We start from the raw sequence: 18,434 nt of genomic DNA, 5'->3' as shown, positions 1-18,434 counted from the left end.
CTGCGGCACCCCACTGGTTACTGATTGCCAACCCGAGAATGAACCATTTATCCCGACTCTCTGTTTTCTGTTCATTAGCCAATACTCTATCCATGCTAATATATTACTCCCAACTCCATGAATTTTATCTTGTGCAGTAACCTTTGGCTCCTCTTTGGCAAGCCTGAGAAGTTCCTGTTTCTTTGCACGATTGTGCGTGCTGAGGGCTTTCAGCTCTGCCTCCTCACTGGAATATATTTTTCTAATTGGTGAATTGGTAGTTGGTAAAAAAAACAGAGCCGAGATGAGGAAACATTTTTTTACACCGAGTTGTTGTGATCTAGAATGCACTGCCTGAAAGGGTGGTAGACGTAGATTTAATAACAACATTCAAAAGGAGAAAAAGTAGCAGTGCAGTGGGGAAAGGGCAGGGGAGTGGGATTAATTGGATAGCTCTTTCAAAGAGATGGCAGAGGCACAGTGGGCTGAATGATCTCCTTCTGTGCTGTATCATTCTATTATTCTATGATAAACAATAATTAAACTTTGAAAGACCTCAGCCTGAAATGATAAGGGTATTGCAATCTGCGATGTTGCCTCACCAAACAGTTAAATTCTTATCAGACTGTGATTACATATAGCAATCAGAATTTGTGGCCTTAAAAGAACAGGACCACTTTAACCACAGCTCCACCTTAGCAGAATACCATCTGACTTCCTGTGAGCCATGTCATGGGCGATATAGAGCAGGACACACAAAAGCTTGTGACGTCGTATTTGTCATTCTGAAAATAGACTCGGAGCTTGCCACAGTATCACCCCTTTCCCCAGAGTCGGTGCTTAATTCATATAAAAAGTTGGAAATAAAGTTAACAAGGTCATTCATGTGTAATACATGCCTACCAAAGTGAAAAAAACATAATGGCCCCAGTTTTGACCTTCAGCGTACATCAGATGGGCTGTGGGTGGAACGTTCTTAGCGCCCGCTCGATGTTTTTGACAAGAGGCCTGAACCATTTCAATGATTTGGCCTCATTTACATCGATTTGACGACCTGCCCATGCATTTCAAGTGCTGATAGGCAGCTTGCTGTTTTGGGAGAGCGGGAAATCCGGCAGGATTACCATACCCGCACCTTAAAAAGGAGGGCTGGACAGGTGGGGGCTTGGGGAGGGCTTGACGACGGACGGCACTAATCAAGAGACTGAAGACTTTGAATATAGTACAGGAAGAGCAATTCAGGTGATGCTGAATACACTTCACCTTCCAAAACTATTAATAAAACTGTCAGACTATTTTCCAGCAATCCCTTTAACTGAGGCAGGCCTTGCCATTGCCCACTCTTGCCTCCCATGTATACTGGATGCCACGTTGATGACAGCCAAAATGGCATTGGGGTACTACCTACATGATAGGGCCCCAATATGCGTGCAATATTGAGGACCCCTGTCTGTTTCCGGCGGGAGCGTTGGCTGCCTAAATTGCAGCAGGCAGGCGGGAAGCCGACGCTCAGTAGAGGGTCAAAAATCAGGGCCTCGGCCTTGCCTGCAACGGTGCGACAGTAAAAGCTATGAAGTTTTTGTGAGCTTTAACTTACTTTTGTGCCTTGTGCTCCAGACATTGAGCCTCACTTCCACCGTGTTCGGGGATCCGACTCCTGAGGTGACCTGGCTGAAGAATGACAAAGATCTCGAGTTGAATGATCACCACTCTGCGACTCTTGAGCAGGGAAAATATGCTTGCCTGACCATTAAAGGCGTTACCACAGATGATTCGGGAAAGTATGGCATTAACGTCAGGAACAAATATGGCGGCGAGACAATTGACGTCACTGTAAGTGTCTATAAACACGGTGAGGAGATCCCGGTGGTAAAAAGAGGGGCTCAGAAAGCCCCAGAGCAGCCAAAGGCTCAGCCAAAGGCTCCTCCAAAGGTTGAGCCTCCTAAAGCTGCTAAACCTGCAGAGCAACCTAAGGATTCAAAGTTTGGAAGAAGAAAGTAATGCAAAGATGATTTAAAGTGGTAGCTTACTGTAAACTTGGCTTTAACTGCAGTGAACAATTATAAGTGAAGCTTAATGTAGTAAATAGACATTTGAATTGGGGGAAAACAAAAAAAATCAATCTCGGCCTCTTCCCCAGTGCATCGTACAACATTTAGTCATTAGATGATCATTTTTAACTTCCAAAGTATTTTAAGGGGTGATTTATCTGTCTTGGTCCTCCCGGCGAATGCTGCTGGTGCATGTCAGGAAAATGCGCATCGACAGTCCATGATTTTCCGTACATAAATTTTAATTAATTTCCCACCTGGCATGGGCCAGGAGCATTGAAGCAGAAAATCTCCTCTTGAGTTTTTTTTTTGCTGAAGGACACGAGGTCCTGGTTGTTTACAGAGGAATGAAGTTCATCGTTGTAACTGCGACAGCGTCAAAACGAGTCTATGAAGGTTCTGCAGAACACATTGCTTTAGCTAGTTGCAGTAGTAAAATGATGTTTATTTAGAGGCTCTTCTGATCTGATGGTGCTAACCTGCTGTTTCAAAACCAGGAATGTATAAGCAATTAGAATCTCGCACCCTCCGAATTAATTGTCACTTTGTTACTTCCAAGGGGCTTTAATATAGCAATTTAATATCAACCCTTGGCTAGAATCCTACTGTAACTGTGTCACTTGACTAATACGTACCATCTCCAAAGTTGCTGTGCTTTGTTTGTTATGCTTTGCACCAATAAAATGGCCTCTTATGGCAATTTCTGATGCACACTTGTATTCCTGTCTCACACTGATGTCATGACATGTCTCATAACTCTCACATCTAAAGTCACATGTTTTTTTAAATTGGCTGGATTATGTCATAGTATTAATTATTTTCCTCTTGATTCAATGCCTGAAGTGTTTGATCAGCACTTTTGTTTTATTTAATGTATGATTTTCACCAGTAGTGGAATAATAACCAATGCATATGGAAGCAATTTGTAAAATATTTCCCAGCCCAAAGGGACTGAGCAGCACATCTTTAATTTAACTCAGAGTTCAGCTTTAATTCACTTCTCTCACCATAAAGATTCTTTGTGAAATGGCTATGTGTAGACTCAAACCAGTTCCTAGGGGGCTTAGAACACAAAACTATCCATCAGCCAACTGATTTATTCAAAAGAGCTAGTATTCGGCCCAACCATCAATGAAAGAAGAAGAAAGACTTGGATTTATATCGTGCCTTTCATGACCACTGGTCGTCTCAAAGCACTTTACAGCCAATGACGTACTTTTGGAGTGTAGTCACTGTTGTAATATAGGAAACGTGGCAGCCAATTTGTGCACAGCAAACTCAAACCAACAGCAATGTGATGATGATCAGATAATCTGTTTTTTTTTTAAGTGATGTCGATTGAGGAATAAATATTGGCCAGGACACTGGGAATAACTCCCCTGCTCCTCTTTGAAATAGTGCCATGGAATTTTTTTATGTCCACCCGAGAGAGCAGACTGGGCTTCAGTTTAATGTCTCTTCCAAAAGTCGGCACCTCTGACAGTGCAGCACTCCCTCAGTACTGCACTGAATGTCAGCCTAGAATTGTGCTCAAGTCCCTGGAGTAGGACTTCAACCCACAACTTTCAGATTCAGAGGCAAGGGTACTACCAACTGAGTTACATCTGACACCCATTCAGGGGTGAAATTAGGAGGCACTTTTTCTCTCAATGTGTAGTGGAAACCTGCAATTCCCTCCCACAAAAGGCTGTGAATGCTGGATCAATTGAAATTTTCACAGCTGAGATTGACAGATTTTTATTTGGTAAGAATATCACAGGATATCAATCAAAGGTAGGTAACATGGAATTGAATTACAGATCAATCATGATCTAACAGAATGACGGAACAGGCTCAAGGGACCAAATTGACTACTTCTGTTCCTGTGTTCCGACCTTCATCAGCACCACCTACCATCAACATCTTGGAATCATCACTGACCAGAATCTTAACTGAAAGCAGACATGTTAACTGCATGACTATAAGAGCAGGGTATAAGCTGGAAACTCGGTAATGTGTATTCTTTTACCTTGCCTCCCCAAATGTATTAACTCACACCTCTCCAGATTGAATTCCGTTTGAAACTTTTCTACCCCAACATTGGTATCTTCCTGCAGTCTACAGTTTTCTCCTCATTGGCAACCACACGTCCATTTTTTGAATCTTCTTAATCATGCCCTCTACATTGAAGTCAAGATCATTGATATATACCACAAAAAGCAAAGGACCTGGTACTGAGCTCTGCAGAACCCCACTCGAAACAGCCTTCCAATCACAAAAACACCCGTCAAACATTACCCTTTGCTTCCTGCCACTGAACCAATTTTGGATCCAACTTGCCACTTTCCCTTGGATCCCATGGGCTTTTACCTTTCTGACCAGTCTGCCGTGTGGGACCTTGTCAAAACCCTTGCTAAAATCCATGTAGACTACATCAAATGCACAACCCTCATCAACCCTCCTTGTTACCACCTCAAAAAATTCAATCTCAGTATCAGACAAAAGCGCCCCCTTTTTTTGCCTTATTTTACCTTATATGCCCCATGACATCCAGGGGGCACTAATTTGGGAGTCCCACCCTTTTTCTTTGTGGGATCACTATTTCCTCCTTGAATGCTTCCCACTGCTCTGACACTGATTTACCTTCAAGTAGATGTTTGCAGTCTACTTTTGCTAAATCACATGTCAGGTTAGTAAAATTGGCCTCAACCCAATTAAGAACTATTACTCCTGATCTATCTCTGTCCTTTTCCATAACTGCGCTAAATCTAACTGAATTATGTCACCCCCTCCACCACTAATACACTGTGGCTCCATTATATGCAATCCACAGGTTGCAGTGATGCAACTCACCAATGTTATGAAGATAGCGCCATGTGACCTCTACCACCAAGGGTGAGAGCAGCTATATTGTGACTGGGACATGAGGCTCTGAATTTCAGCAGAGGTTGTACCGACCACTCGCTGTAACTTTGGCGGAAAATTGGTGCTGAAGCAACCGCGAGGTAACTGGACAACCCCTGTAGAATTCTGGGCCATACTGTCAATCCTTCATTGCTGTTAAGTAGTGAATTCCAGAAATATCTACCCAAACCATTGTGGGAGCAGTGTTAGCACAAGAACTGCAGCGGTTCAAGAAAAATGCTCATCACCACCTTTTCAGGTCAACTAGGGATGGGCGATGTACAAAGGTCTTGCTAATGTAATTCATATCCGGTGAGCAAATTAAATTCAAGATTCACATTGGTGCAGTAGGATATAGCCTTCTGCTGTTGAAGTTAAGATACATTGTTGAGTCAAAGAAAGTGTCGGCTATGGGCTCAGTTGGTAGCACTCTCACCTCTGAGTCAGAAGGTTGTGGGTTCAAATCCCACTCCAGGGACTTAAGCGCAAAAATCTAGGCTGACACTCCAGTGCAGTGCTGAGGGAGCGCTGCACTGTCGACAGTGCCGTCTTTCAGATGAGACGTTAATCCAAGGCCCCGTCTGCTCTCTGAGGTGGCCACAAAAGATCCCATGGCAATCTTTTGAAGAAGAACAGGGCAGTTATCCCTGGTGCCCTGGCCAATATTTATCCATCAATCAACATGACAAAAAAAGATTACTTGGTTATTATCACATTGCTGTTTGTAGGCGCTTGCTGTGCACAAATTGGCTGTGTGCTTCTCACATTACAACAGTGACTACTATCCAAAATTACTTTATTGGCTGAAAAGTGCTTAGAAGCATCTTGTGGTGATGGAAGGCGCTATATAAATGCAAATCTTTCTTTCTTTGTTCACTGACCATAGCCTGTGTTATACTTGATCTCGCATTGAAAATGTTATATTCTGAGCATTCACACAGAAAAAAAATGACTACAAGTGAATTATAAAGTGGCTCTGGACTGTCAGGGCATTGGCGCATACCACCCCACTAGACTAGGAAAGGAAATGGAATGTCTCTTTCATCACCAGACCATAAGGCGCATCCCTTCAAAATAAAAAGCGCAGGAGGAAATGGAGGCACCAAGGATTGGAATGCAGATATTCCTACTACTGAAAAAATCCATTCACCAGGAGTGCTAAATAAAGCCAATCCATCCACTGGAATTAGATGCACCAACCGTTGGATAATATGGTAAAAAATGAACAACTTAGCTTGTTTTAGGCTCTAGCTACAGATGCTGCTGATGATGAGGAAAGATATGCTAGATTAGATGGGGCTAGCTCAAGGTGTTTGGGGATTTCCCTGCCGGAGCTGCTCTGTGGGCCCCTGCATTGTTTGATTCCCTCCCTCCCCCAACACTCACTGCCCCACCTCCCCGATGGTGGGCTGGACAACCGTGTTTGTGGTGGGGTAGCGGTGAAGCAGAATTTCCACTGCCCTGAATCTTCTCCCCCGCCCTCGGTAACCCCGGGTCCCTGACCCATTTCCGATGGACAGGATAAATTTCCTGCTGCCACTGAGGGTGATTCTGGCGGTGCTGCAGTAAAGAGGCAGGAGGCCAGATTAAAGGGGGCAGAAGAACCCCGATGGTGTATCAGCCAAATGGTTGCTGGAGGCCTTGGCCGAGATCGAGATTCTCATCAGCCAGGAGACTGAGGCGAAATGGAGGGAGTGGGGGCCTTTAACCAGGCTCTCTCCCTCCATTTAGAAAACTTAGGGTTATTACCACCACTAGCCAGGCCTACCATCTTTTACCAGGCAGCCCCAAGAGATCCTAGTAAGAGCGGTGGATGGGAGGGAAATGGGACTAGAAGCCAGGCTACACATGCCCCAGCAGCACATGTGTGAGGCAGCTAGGGAAGGGTCTGTAGGCATGGTTTGAGTAGGGGCATGGGAGGGGCGTGGGAGGGAGGGAGGGGCGTGGGAGGGAGCATAGCTGCCTGGTTTTGCTCCATTTTCTGTCGCTACCCTGCCCAGTTTACAGTGGAAGTTTGAGAAAAATCCAGCCCTGTATCTCTTACTTTCTCCCTTTCACTTTGTTACATTCCTAATGCATTCTCTGTAGGCTTTCCTGCCTTCCCTCCTTTCCTCCAGTGAGATCAAACTTCTGCTTTTTTCCTGCAGTGATCTCACCCAACTCCACATCTCCATTAGTGAGTGTTATACGTTCCTCTTGAGAACATGGAGCCCAATCCATTAAATGATTGATGAAAAGGTACAAAGGCAGTTGAAAATTTAGAGAAGGGCAGCCACAATGATACCAAGCTTCAACTGACTGAGCTTGGCTAAGAGATTAAATATATTTTCATCAGAAAATAAAATATTAAGAGGAATTGAAACAATAAGGTGGATATAGAGAGGTATATGTGAAAAAAACTAACATAGAGGTCATGAATATAGACTGAAAAATCCACGAGTTAGAAATTTGAGCATGTTGTTCATGGTCTGGATGCCTTACATTAGTGGGAGTTGACTCATTACTTGTATGATAGCATAGCCCAGGGCCAAAACAGTTGCACCTCTTTGAGGCTCGAACTGGATACTCATGACTATTGCATGAGTCTATATGTGCCTCTCCAATCTCTTTACAAGGCGACCGAGAAAACACTGGGTAAGTCAAGACCTACCAATCGCTAAGCTGCTTTATTTCGCAATAAGGTACAAATGATCGGACACACTTAATTCAATCAACATAATTTATCTTCACGTAATAATTTAAAAAAACAAAGAACTCTCCACGTTTTCCCACATTAGTGGGTCCCCTTACTTGAAACAAGACGACTTCTAACTGTCCTAAAGCCTTTCCTAGCTCTTAGACTCGCCGAAAGCCCTCACATCATTTTCTTTCAAAACCTGACAGATCTCGTAGCCTTTTCTTGTAAAAACCTGACTGACTGGCTGAAAATTATTCTGTGCGCTTTACCTCCCTCTGGTCATAGACAGACAGGGATCATGTGGGGAGAAATTCAATATTTCACCCGTTTGGTGTGAAAAATTTAGGTTGGTGGGAGGACAAATTTCGGGTCATGATCTTTCATGTCCAATTTCCCCCGGAAATACGTCGACTGCCAAATTAGAAGCTGGCAACCTCTAAGTGTGCAAGGTGCACATCTAAAACAGGCATTGAGCAGCTTAAATAAACAGTTTTCGGGCCCTGCCAGAAAATTAGTGAGAAAATGGGCACAACATGCATCGTGCATGCTGCGCCCAATTATTCCACGTCTTCTATGGTCCAACTATTGATCCTTAAAGGGATCGCTGGAGGTCGCCCAGGAAGAAGTAAGCAAACTATTTAGTAGCTCAATTTCTGTGGAGCCAGGAGTAGTAGCAGGGCCTCTCCTGGCTTCGCCAAAAATACTGTGGGCTGCTGCCAGCCTGGGCTTGTGCCCCCCGCCCCCACCATCCCACCCCACTTCACTTCCCACCCCCAGGACCGACCAGCAGGCTGGCTCATTGTTGGAGCTGGCCAATATTTCTAAGGCTTCGACTGGCGATCTGTATCAGGACATCCAATCGGCAACTTGCCAGTTTCTTGCAAATGATGCCCAAGGCCTAATTCTGAACAGGCCCCAGGGTAGACATCTTCCTTGCGGATTCGCATTGTTACATCCAGTGCAAGCTGAATTTCCTCTCCAAAGACGTTCCGTCACAATGGACGTGAGCTGTGTTTTGATCATTGAGACAAGCTAATGAATTGCTGACTGTTTAAAGTCTTTGGCGAAAATAACTTCCACTTTGCATATTAATCACCTTTCATCTAGGTGCTTTTATAAACTTGTGTGAATACATTTTGCTTTTAAAAATCCACCATTAAAAGCAGTTCTTTTCCTAAATCCTTTCTGTGGAAAAATGGTGTAAAAAGCCTGAAATACGAGGCTGTGAGCTGAACTTAACAGAGGGAGTAATGCTTTTTCACTTTTAGGCTGCAGTTTTGCTGCACTCTGGGAGTGATACTGCTGTAGAGTGCGGAGCTGGGAACTGCACTCCACCAATTAGGAGGGAACTCCTTGCACACGAGCTAACACTCGGGCACAAAGCTTTGCAGCCCTGATATCTAATTTGTAATGTTAGAAGAGTGGGGTTTGGAGCGCCCACATTCTCATATCATTAATAAGACTCTACAATCAGTTTATAAAGTGACCAGAAGGTGCATGAGGACTTACATAGGATTTTACAGCATAGAAACATGTCCATGCCTGTGTTTATGCTTCACACGAGCCTCTTCCCACTTTATTTACTTCATCTCACCCTAGCAACAAATCCTTCTAGTCCTTTCTCCCTCGTGTACTTATCTCATCATCATCATAGGCAGTACCTCGAAGCGAGGATGACTTGCTTCCACGCCAAAAAGGAATGAGTTCACAGGTGTTTCAATGAATAACCTAATATTCCAGATCCTGAACTACATCCTGAAGGGTGGAAGATGCCTGTGCGTGGATTTTTTTAACGTGTGGTGGCCGTTGCACACCAGCCACCACACGGGCTTGACAGAGCTTGGTCTTGCTCCAGTGGCACGGATTAACCAAGACGACTGGAGACCAGCTCTGCTGCACGGACCGAGCGCGCACACATATCGCCGTGTGGGCTGGCCCGTGATGCCCCTGGGCCCTCGCCTCTCCGGGCCCCAGACTCACGCCTCTCCTGGGCCCCCGGTCACTTCCTTCTACAAACTCTTGCCGCTCCTTCGCCCCTCCTGCTGGGCCTGCCCGCACTGCAATCAGCGGCCTGGCTTCGCAGCCGGCGCCCACCTGCAGTGGTATGCCCCCGCACGCTGCTCCCTCTGATGGCCCCGGCCTGCTGATGGTCCTGCAGGCTGGGACCGCGCCGATTTCTGGGCCGGGCTGCCACGCGCTGTTCCCTCTAATGAAGCCTTTCAATCACAGTATCTTATATAGCGTCTCCTTAAATGTATCTGTGCTATTCACCTCAACTACTCCATGTGGTATCAAATTCTACAATCTCACCACTCTCTGAGTATAGAAGTTTCTCCTAAATTCCTTTTTGGATTCATTAGTGACTTTTATTTTTAGGACCCCTAATTCTGGTCTCCCCCACAAGTGGAAACATCTTTTCAATGTCTACCCTATCGAACCCCTTCATCATTTTAAAGACCTCTCAAGAAAAGAGACCCAGCCTGTTCAGTCTTCCCTGGTACACTCTCAATTTTGATGTCATCCAGTGATTCTATATTCTTTTTGCGATATGGAGCAACTGTACAAAGAGGAAGATGGCACATGCCAAGTCTATGCATGTAGTCAGGCATTTTCCTTCTCACAGGCAGGAAAAACAAGGTCACCATAACACATTTGCCATAACATGCTTTATAGCACCAATACCAGTAGATGGCAGTATAAGACTATAGTCTCATGAACCTTTATATCTACCATGTTATTCTAAACTGCAAGGAAACTATCAATTGTTTTTGTATATTTTCTGAAACAAGCAAAGGATTCAAAAATAGCATCTGCTGGGAGGTTGGCATTAACATTGGGGAAAGAATGAATTCTAAGGGCAGTTCTACAACATCTCGTTTTCCATATTCCATTGTACTCAGTGCTTATGAAAACTGTAGCATAATTAAAGGCCATTTTATAACCAAATTTTAACATCCTACAACATCTTAATAAAGCTGAAATAAAATTGCAATGCCCCACAAACACCAGGAACTGAACATTAATGTAATTTATGTTTAAGGGACTTGGAAAGATAGCAAAAAGCTGCACATCCCTTTACCATCATTGTGCAGTTTGCAAAAAATGTGGTTGTCATGTTTATTTTACTGAAAGCTCAGGAGAGAGTCTTGTCTGACTCTACTAAATCCTCATTCTCTCTCTCTCTCTCTCTCTCTCTCTCTCACCCGGCCTCTAACTGCCATCCAGGCTGCTCTCCACAGGAGTTTTTTCTCTCTATGCAAAGCGACACAGTAAATGGTCTTCTGGAGATGAACATTTCTCTTCTAAAACTGAACAGAGGAAATCTTCAAGACGTACAGGGACCAGAGGGATTGTTGTCACCCTAATTGAGGAAAGTGGAACAGCTTGGAAAAGGTTCCGGGATCCAGGCCTGTTCTCAGTTGGAAATTTCCACTTGACCGTGTAAGGAATGAAACTTCGGCTCACCCCCTTATAAGGCCGGCCATATCAGAGGGAGCCGGACTGGAGGCAGGGATTCGCCTTGCTGGGAAATTCTGCTTTCCCGATCCATAAGGGACACTAGATACTGGATGGCGGGGATGTCAAGTGAGGTGAGGTGGACCAGTTGCCTGAAGGGTGGAAGTGAGTCGCACTCGGGAAGCGGCCTGGACCCCTGAAAATCATTTTAAGATAAGCCCCCTGGCACAGGGAGCCGAACCGGGGGTGGGGGTGGGGGGAATGGGATCTCAGAGGTGGAGGCGGGATGAGAGGCCTGGGCACTGGCTCTGGGTAGCTGGTGGATGCTGCTTTTCCTGGCAGCCTGAGGCAAGTAAATGCCTGTGACGCGTACGTAGTGCAGCCGAGGCGTCTTGTGACAGACCCCCAAAACTCCAGTGGGGCCAGTGCTGAAGGGCACAGGAGGGTGACCCAACTATTTTACAGAGCCCACGTATAGATGTTTAAATATTTTCCATTCAATTGACTACAGAAGAAATCCAAGAAGCAGGCTGCCTGCAGATTATTAAAGGTAGGGGAGGAGGATTTCACAGTCAGGCAATCGGTGCCTGAGATTAAAAACTATACAGCAGAAATAACAGCCTGGAGATGTTGGCAAACTTGGTTAATATTTAAATAATAGGGCTGGAAATTGGGTATTTCGCCCGCTTTGAGGCAGTGATGGCGACGGGGCGCTACCTTTAGCATTGCACCTCGATAATCAGTGGTACCGCCCCAAGAGGAGAGTGGAGCGCTAAGAGAGGCGTTGCACACCCCTCTTCGCGCGCTAACGGAGCGATAGCGCAGTAGGCCTGCTCAATTGTTGATGCCAGGATGCCGGCACCCTAGCGCTGAAAGATGAAAAAAAAAATCCTGTTGAAAAATTCAATAAACTTCACCCACACTCAAAAAAATAAATAAAAGTTGTAAAAGTGCAATTTCAGCACTTACCTTGCACTCCGGATGATATCGCCCCGCGGCCATCGCTGGACCCTGCTGGTCTCAGCGCCAGGCACGATGGCTGGCGAAAGACTGAATTTTGCAAATGCAGTGCTACGGGGGCGTTGCGCACTCGGTGACATCACTGAGTGGGCGGCGCTAGCGACGCAGTGCAAACTGTCAGTGCCGCCGTTAAACCTTCGCTGAAGTTCGCGGCAGGCACTGACAGTGCGGCGCTCGGGTGGGAGGTGCTTAGCGCCCCTCAGATGGCACCAACCAACCACATTTCTAGCCTCAATATAACTAATTTTGAGCTCCTGTGAAGCTTTGGACTTTTAAGATATATGATATTCTGAGCTAGAATATAAATCTAAAATCCTCGGTATCTTGGGCTAATCTTTTAATCCTTTCAGCACACGAATACATAAAAATGGCATTCAGTAACTCGCTTTACTAAAATGTCCTCATCTTATCCACTTCTCTACTGTTTTGCAATTCTCCTTCAATTTGCTTTGTCAATAATATTTAATCTCCCTCCCTTTGCTGCATTATCTTCTGATGTTTTGTTTCCCCGTCTGGTATTGTGGTCAATTATTGTCAGAAATGCAACTTATGCTTTGGGGCAATGAGCACCCGCACGTTGTAAGCAAAGAGAGTTGCTGTGGAAGGGAAGCTGAATGTAGATCCAGCCATTTTCTGGCTTTCAGCAAAAGGACATTTATTGCACGGAGTGAAAGGCCTTACCAATGATATGAATATCACTAGTAACACTTCCAAAGTCTAGTCCGCACATTCTCATCCATGTTGTGAACCTATGAGCTGTCAGTAGGTTGCTTTCCAGTGCAGACTTGCCTTGTATTCCCTTGAGTATAGCAGATTGAGGAGTGATCTGATAAAAGGACTTGAAAAGCGTAGATACAGAGAAACTAACTTTTTTCTATTTTATGCTTATGTTAGCAACAACAACTTGCATTTATATTGCGTCTTTAAGGTAGTAAAATGTTCCAAAACACTTCACAGGAGTGTTATCAAACAAAATTTGACACCGAACCACATTAGGCAATATTAGGATAGATGACCAAAAGCCTGGTCAAAGAGGTAGGTTTTAGGATGTCTTAGAAACGTAGAAACATAGAAATTTACAGCGCAGAAGGAGGCCATTTCGGCCCATCGTGTCCGCGCCGGCCGACAAAGAACCACACGGCCCTCAGTCAGTTGCCCTGAAGGTTATCTATAAATCTATGGACAATGAACAATGGCGGTAAGGTAAAGAGCATCCGGTCCAACCAGTCCGCCCCACACAACTGCGATACCCTCTGCACTCTAACATTCTACACTCCACCCCAACCAGAGCCACATGATCTCCTGGGAGAGGCAAGAAAACAGATAAAAAACCCAGGCCAATTGGGGGAAAAAATCTGGGAAAATTCCTCTCCGACCCATCCAGGTGATCGTAACTAGTCCAGGAGATCACTCTGGCCATATTAGGTTCCCTGACGTACTTACCATTGTTTCTGCATCAATCAACAAGAGGTTATCCAGTCTAATCCCAATTACCAGCTCTAGGTCCGTAGCCCTACAGGTTATGGCGCTTCAAGTGCCCATCCAAGCACCTTTTAAATGTGGTGAGGGTTTCTGCATCCACCACCTTTCCAGCAGTGAGTTCCAGATCCCCACAACCTTCTGCGTGAAGAAGCCTCCGCTCAAATCCCCTCTGAACCTTCCACCAACCACCTTAAAACCATGCCCCCTCATAATTGACCCATCCTCCAAGGGAAATAGGCCCTTGCTATCCACTATATCCAAACCCCTCAAAATTTTATACACCTCAATGAGGTCTCCTCTCAGCCTGCTCTGTTCCAATGAGAACAAACCCAGTCTATCCAATCTGTACTCATAGCTAAGATTCTCCATTCCAGGCAGCATCCTAGTAAATCTCCTCTGCACCCTCTCTAGTGCAATCACGTCCTCCCTATAATACGGCGACCAGAACTGCACGCAATACTCCAGCTGTGGCCTAACCAGAGTAGTATACAATTTAAGCATAACCTCCCTGCTCTTGTATTCTATGCCTCGGCCAATAAAGGCAAACATTCCGTATGCCTTCTTAACTACCTTATCCACCTGGCCTGCTACTTTCAGGGATCTGTGGACAAGCACTCCAAGTTCCCTTTGTTCATCTACACTTTTAAGTGGCCTACCATTTAATGTGTATACCCTTTCCTTATTAGCCCTCCCAAAGTGCATTACCTCACACTTCTGCGAATTAAATTCGATTTTGCCACTGCTCTGTCCGCCTGACCAGTAGATTGATATCCTCCTACAGTCCATGACTTTCCTCTTCATTATCAACCACACAGCCGATTTTAGTGTCATTTGCAAGCTTCTTAATCATACTCCCTATATTCAAATCTAGATCATTGATGTTTTCCACAAAAAGCAAGGGACCCAGTACTGAGCCCTGTGGAACCCCACTGGAAACATCCTTTCAATCACAAAAACATCCATCAACCATTACCCTTTGCTTCCTACCTCTAAGCCAATTTTGGATCCAACTTGTCACTTTGCTCTGGATCCCATGGGCTTTAATCTTCGTGACCAGACTACCATGTGGGATCTTATCAAAAGCCTTGCTAAAGTCCATATACACTACATCGTATGCACTACTCTCATCGACCCTCCTGGTTACCTCCTTAAAAAATTCAATCAGGTTCGTCAAACATGATCTTCCCATAACAAATCCGTGCTGGCTGTCCCTAATTAATCCTTGCCTTTCTAAATGTAGATTTTCCTATCTTTCAGTATTTTTTCCAATAATTTTCCCACCACTGAGGTTAGGCTGACAGGCCTGTAATTACTCGGCCTATCCCTTTCTCCCTTCTTAAACAAGGGTACTATATTAGCAGTCCCCCAGTCCTCTGGCACCATGCCCAAATCCAAAGAGGACTGGAAAATGATGGTCAAGGCCTCTGCTATTTCCTCTTTTACTTCGCTCAAAAGCCTGGGATGCATTTCATCCAGGCCTGGGGACTTATATACTTTCAAAGCTGCTAAAACCCTTAATACCTCCTCTCTCACTATGTTTATTTCATCCAGAATTTCACACTCCTCGATAGCAGTATCTGCATTGCCCCTTTCCTTTGTGAAAACAGATGCAAAGTATTCATTAAGAACCATACCAACATCTTCCGCCTCCACACAAAGATTACTCTCATGGTCTCTAATAGGCCCTATCCTTTCTTTAGTTATCCTCTTGCTCTTAATATATTTATAGAACATCTTTGGGTTTTTCTTAATTGTACTTGACAAGAATTTTTCATGCTCTTTCTTAGCATTCCTAATATCCTTTTTAATTTTATCTCTGAAGTTTCTATATTCCTCCAAAGATTGTATAGTATTTAGCCGTCAGTATATGACATAAGCTTCCCTTTTTTTCTTTATCCTCCCCTGTAAGTCCCTAGATATCCAGAGGGCTCTAGAATTGTTATTCCCACCCTTTTTCTTTAAGGACACATATTTGGCTTGAGCCTTCCAGATCTCCTCCTTGAATGCTTCCCACTGTTCCAACACTGATTTACCTACAAGTAGCTGTTTCCAGTCCACTGTGGCCAAATCACTCCTCAACTTAACAAAGTTAGCTTTTCCCCAATTTGGGACTTTTATTCCTGGTTTATCCTTGTCCTTATCCATAACTAACTTGAATCTGACTGAATTATGGTCACTGGCATCGAAGTGCTCTCCCACCAATACCCCTTCCACCTGCCCAGCTTCATTCCCCAAAACTAAAATCCAAAACTGCCTCTCCTATGTTGGGCGTGTTACATACTGACTAAAAAAGTTCTCTTGAATGCATTTTAAGAATTCTGCACCCTCTATATCTTTCACACCATATTTGTCCCAATCAATATTAGGATAGTTAAAATCCCCCACTATTACTGCACTATGGTTTTGAACTTCACAGAAATTTGCCTACATATTCGCTCCTCTATCTCCCTCCCACTGTTTGGGGGTCTATTATACATGCCCAGCAGTGTGATCGCCCCTTTTTTATTTTTCAATTTGACTCATATGGCTTCATGTGATGATCACTCTAACATATCATCTCTCCTCACCACTGTAATAGTTTCGTTAATCATTACCAGACCTCCCCCACCCCCACCTTTTACCCCTCTCTATCTTGACTAAAAGTCCTGTAACCAGAAATATTGAGCTTCCAAACCTGCCCCTCTTTCAGCCAAGTCTCTGTATCATCATCATAGGCAGTCCCTCGGAATCGAGGAAGACTTGCTTCCACTCTTAAAATGAGTCCTTAGGTGGCTGAACAGTCCAATACGAGAATCACAGTCCCTATCACAGGTGGGACAGATAGTCGTTGAGGGAATGGGTGGGTGGGTCATATAATATACTCCCAAGTGTCTACCTGCGCTCTTAGCTCATCCACCTTATTTGCTATACTCCTTGCATTAAAGTATATACCATTTAGCACAGGAAGACCTCCTTGATTACGACTTACTAAACCTTGTTTCCTCGGTATTACTTTCTAAAGTCTTGCTATCCAATTTCAGCTTTACTTACTTCCCTATTGAATTTGTTCCCAGGTTTCCATCCCCCTGCCAAACTAGTTTAAACTCTCCCCAACAGCGCTAGCAAAACTCCCCCCGAGGATATTGGTCCCGGCGCTGTTGAGGTGCAACCCGTCCGGTTTGTACACGTCCCATCTCCCCCAGAAGCAGTCCCAATGCCTCAGGAATTTAAAGCCCTCCCTCCTACACCAACTGTCCAGCCACGCGTTCATCCTCTCTATCCTTCTATTCTTATACTTATTAACACGTGGCACCGGTAGTAATTCGGAGATTACTACCTTTGAGGTCCTACCCTTTAATTTTTCTCCTTGATCCCTAAAATCTGCCTGTTGGACCTCATCCCTCTTTCTACCTATGTCGTTGGTCCCGATATAGACCACGATCTTTAGTTGTTTACCCTCTCCCTCCAGAATATCCTACGTCCATTCTGTGACATCCTTGACCCTGGCACTAGGGAGGCACCCTACTATCCTGGAGTCACGTCTATGTCTGCAGAAACGCCTCTCTATTCCCCTAACTATTGAATCCCCTACCACTAAAAGGAGGAGAGAGGGGGAGATCACATGGAAGAACTTCAACAGTTGTACATCCCTGTCTGGAGTAAAAAATAAAACAGGGAAGGTGGCTCAACCGTGGCTAACAAGGGAAATTAAGGATAGTGTTAGATCCAAGGAAGAGGCATATAAATTGGCCAGAAAAAATAGCAAACCTGAGGACTTGGAGAAATTTAGAATTCAGCAGAGGAGGACAAAGGGTTTAATTAGGAGGGGGAAAATAGAGTACGAGAGGAAGCTTGATGGGAACATAAAAACTGACTGCAAAAGCTTCTATAGATATGTGAAGAGAAAAAGATTAGTGAAAACAAACATGGGTCCCTTGCAGTTGGACTTAGGTGAATTAATAATGGGGAACAAAGAAATGGCAGACCAAGTGAACAAATACTTTGGTTCTGTCTTCATGAAGGAAGACACAAATGACCTTCCGGATGTACTAAGGGACCGAGGGTCTAGTGAGAAGGAGGAACTGAAGGATATCCTTATTAGGCGGGAAATTGTGTTGGCAAAATTGATGGGATTGAAGGCAGATAAATCCCCGGGGCCTGATTGTCTGCATCCCAGAGTACTTAAGGAGGTGGCCCTAGAAATAGTGGAGGCATTGGTGATCATCTTCCAACAGTCTATCGACTCTGGATCAGTTCCTATGGACTGGAGGATAGCTAATGTAACACCACTTTTTTAAAAAGGAGGGAGAGAGAAAACGGGTAATTATAGACCGATTAGCCTGACATCAGTGGTGGGGAAAATGTTGGAATCTATTATTAAGGATGAAATAGCAGCGCATTTGGAAAGCAGTGACAGGATTGGTCCAAGTCAGCATGGATTTATGAAGGGGAAATCATGCTTGACCAATCTTCTAGAATTTTTTGAGGATGTAACTAGTAGAGTGGACAAGGGAGAACCAGTGGATGTGTTGTATTTGGACTTTCAAAAGGCCTTTGACAAGGTCCCACATAAGAGATTGGTGTACAAGATCAAGGCACATGGTATTGGGGGTAACATACTAGTGTGGATAGAGAATTGGTTGGCAGAGAGTCGGGATAAACGGGTCCTTTTCGGAATGGGAGGCAGTGACTAGTGGAGTACCGCAGGGCTCAGTGCTGGGACCCCAGCTCTTCGCAATATACATTAATGATTTGGATGAAGGAATTGAGTGTAATATCTCCAAGTTTGCAGATGACCCTAAACTGGGTTGCGGTGTGAGCTGTGAGGAGGATGCTAAGAGGCTGCAGGGTGATTTGGACAGGTTAGGTGAGTGGGCAAATGCATGGCACATGCAGTATAATGTGGA

General features: G+C 44.7%; 1 protein-coding gene across 2 annotated transcripts in view; it reads left to right on the top strand.

The window, feature by feature from the left end:
* Nucleotides 1-18,434, top strand: part of myom2b (myomesin 2b) — a 194,373-nt gene that overhangs the window by 156,307 nt on the left and 19,632 nt on the right. Inside the window, exon 37 of one of the 2 annotated variants that reach the window (XM_070884915.1) lies at nt 1,597-1,812. In XM_070884915.1, coding sequence (XP_070741016.1) covers nt 1,597-1,812 — 216 coding nt within the window. Of the gene's footprint in view, nt 1-1,596; nt 2,742-18,434 lie in introns of those variants that run through there. The other variant, XM_070884914.1, reaches the window with a different exon arrangement.

The sequence above is a fragment of the Pristiophorus japonicus genome, chromosome 7 (genome assembly GCF_044704955.1).
Source record: "Pristiophorus japonicus isolate sPriJap1 chromosome 7, sPriJap1.hap1, whole genome shotgun sequence".
Classification (NCBI taxonomy): Eukaryota; Metazoa; Chordata; class Chondrichthyes; family Pristiophoridae; genus Pristiophorus; species Pristiophorus japonicus.
Note: the sequence above shows the minus strand (reverse complement) of the source record. Positions and strands in the feature narration are given on the sequence as shown.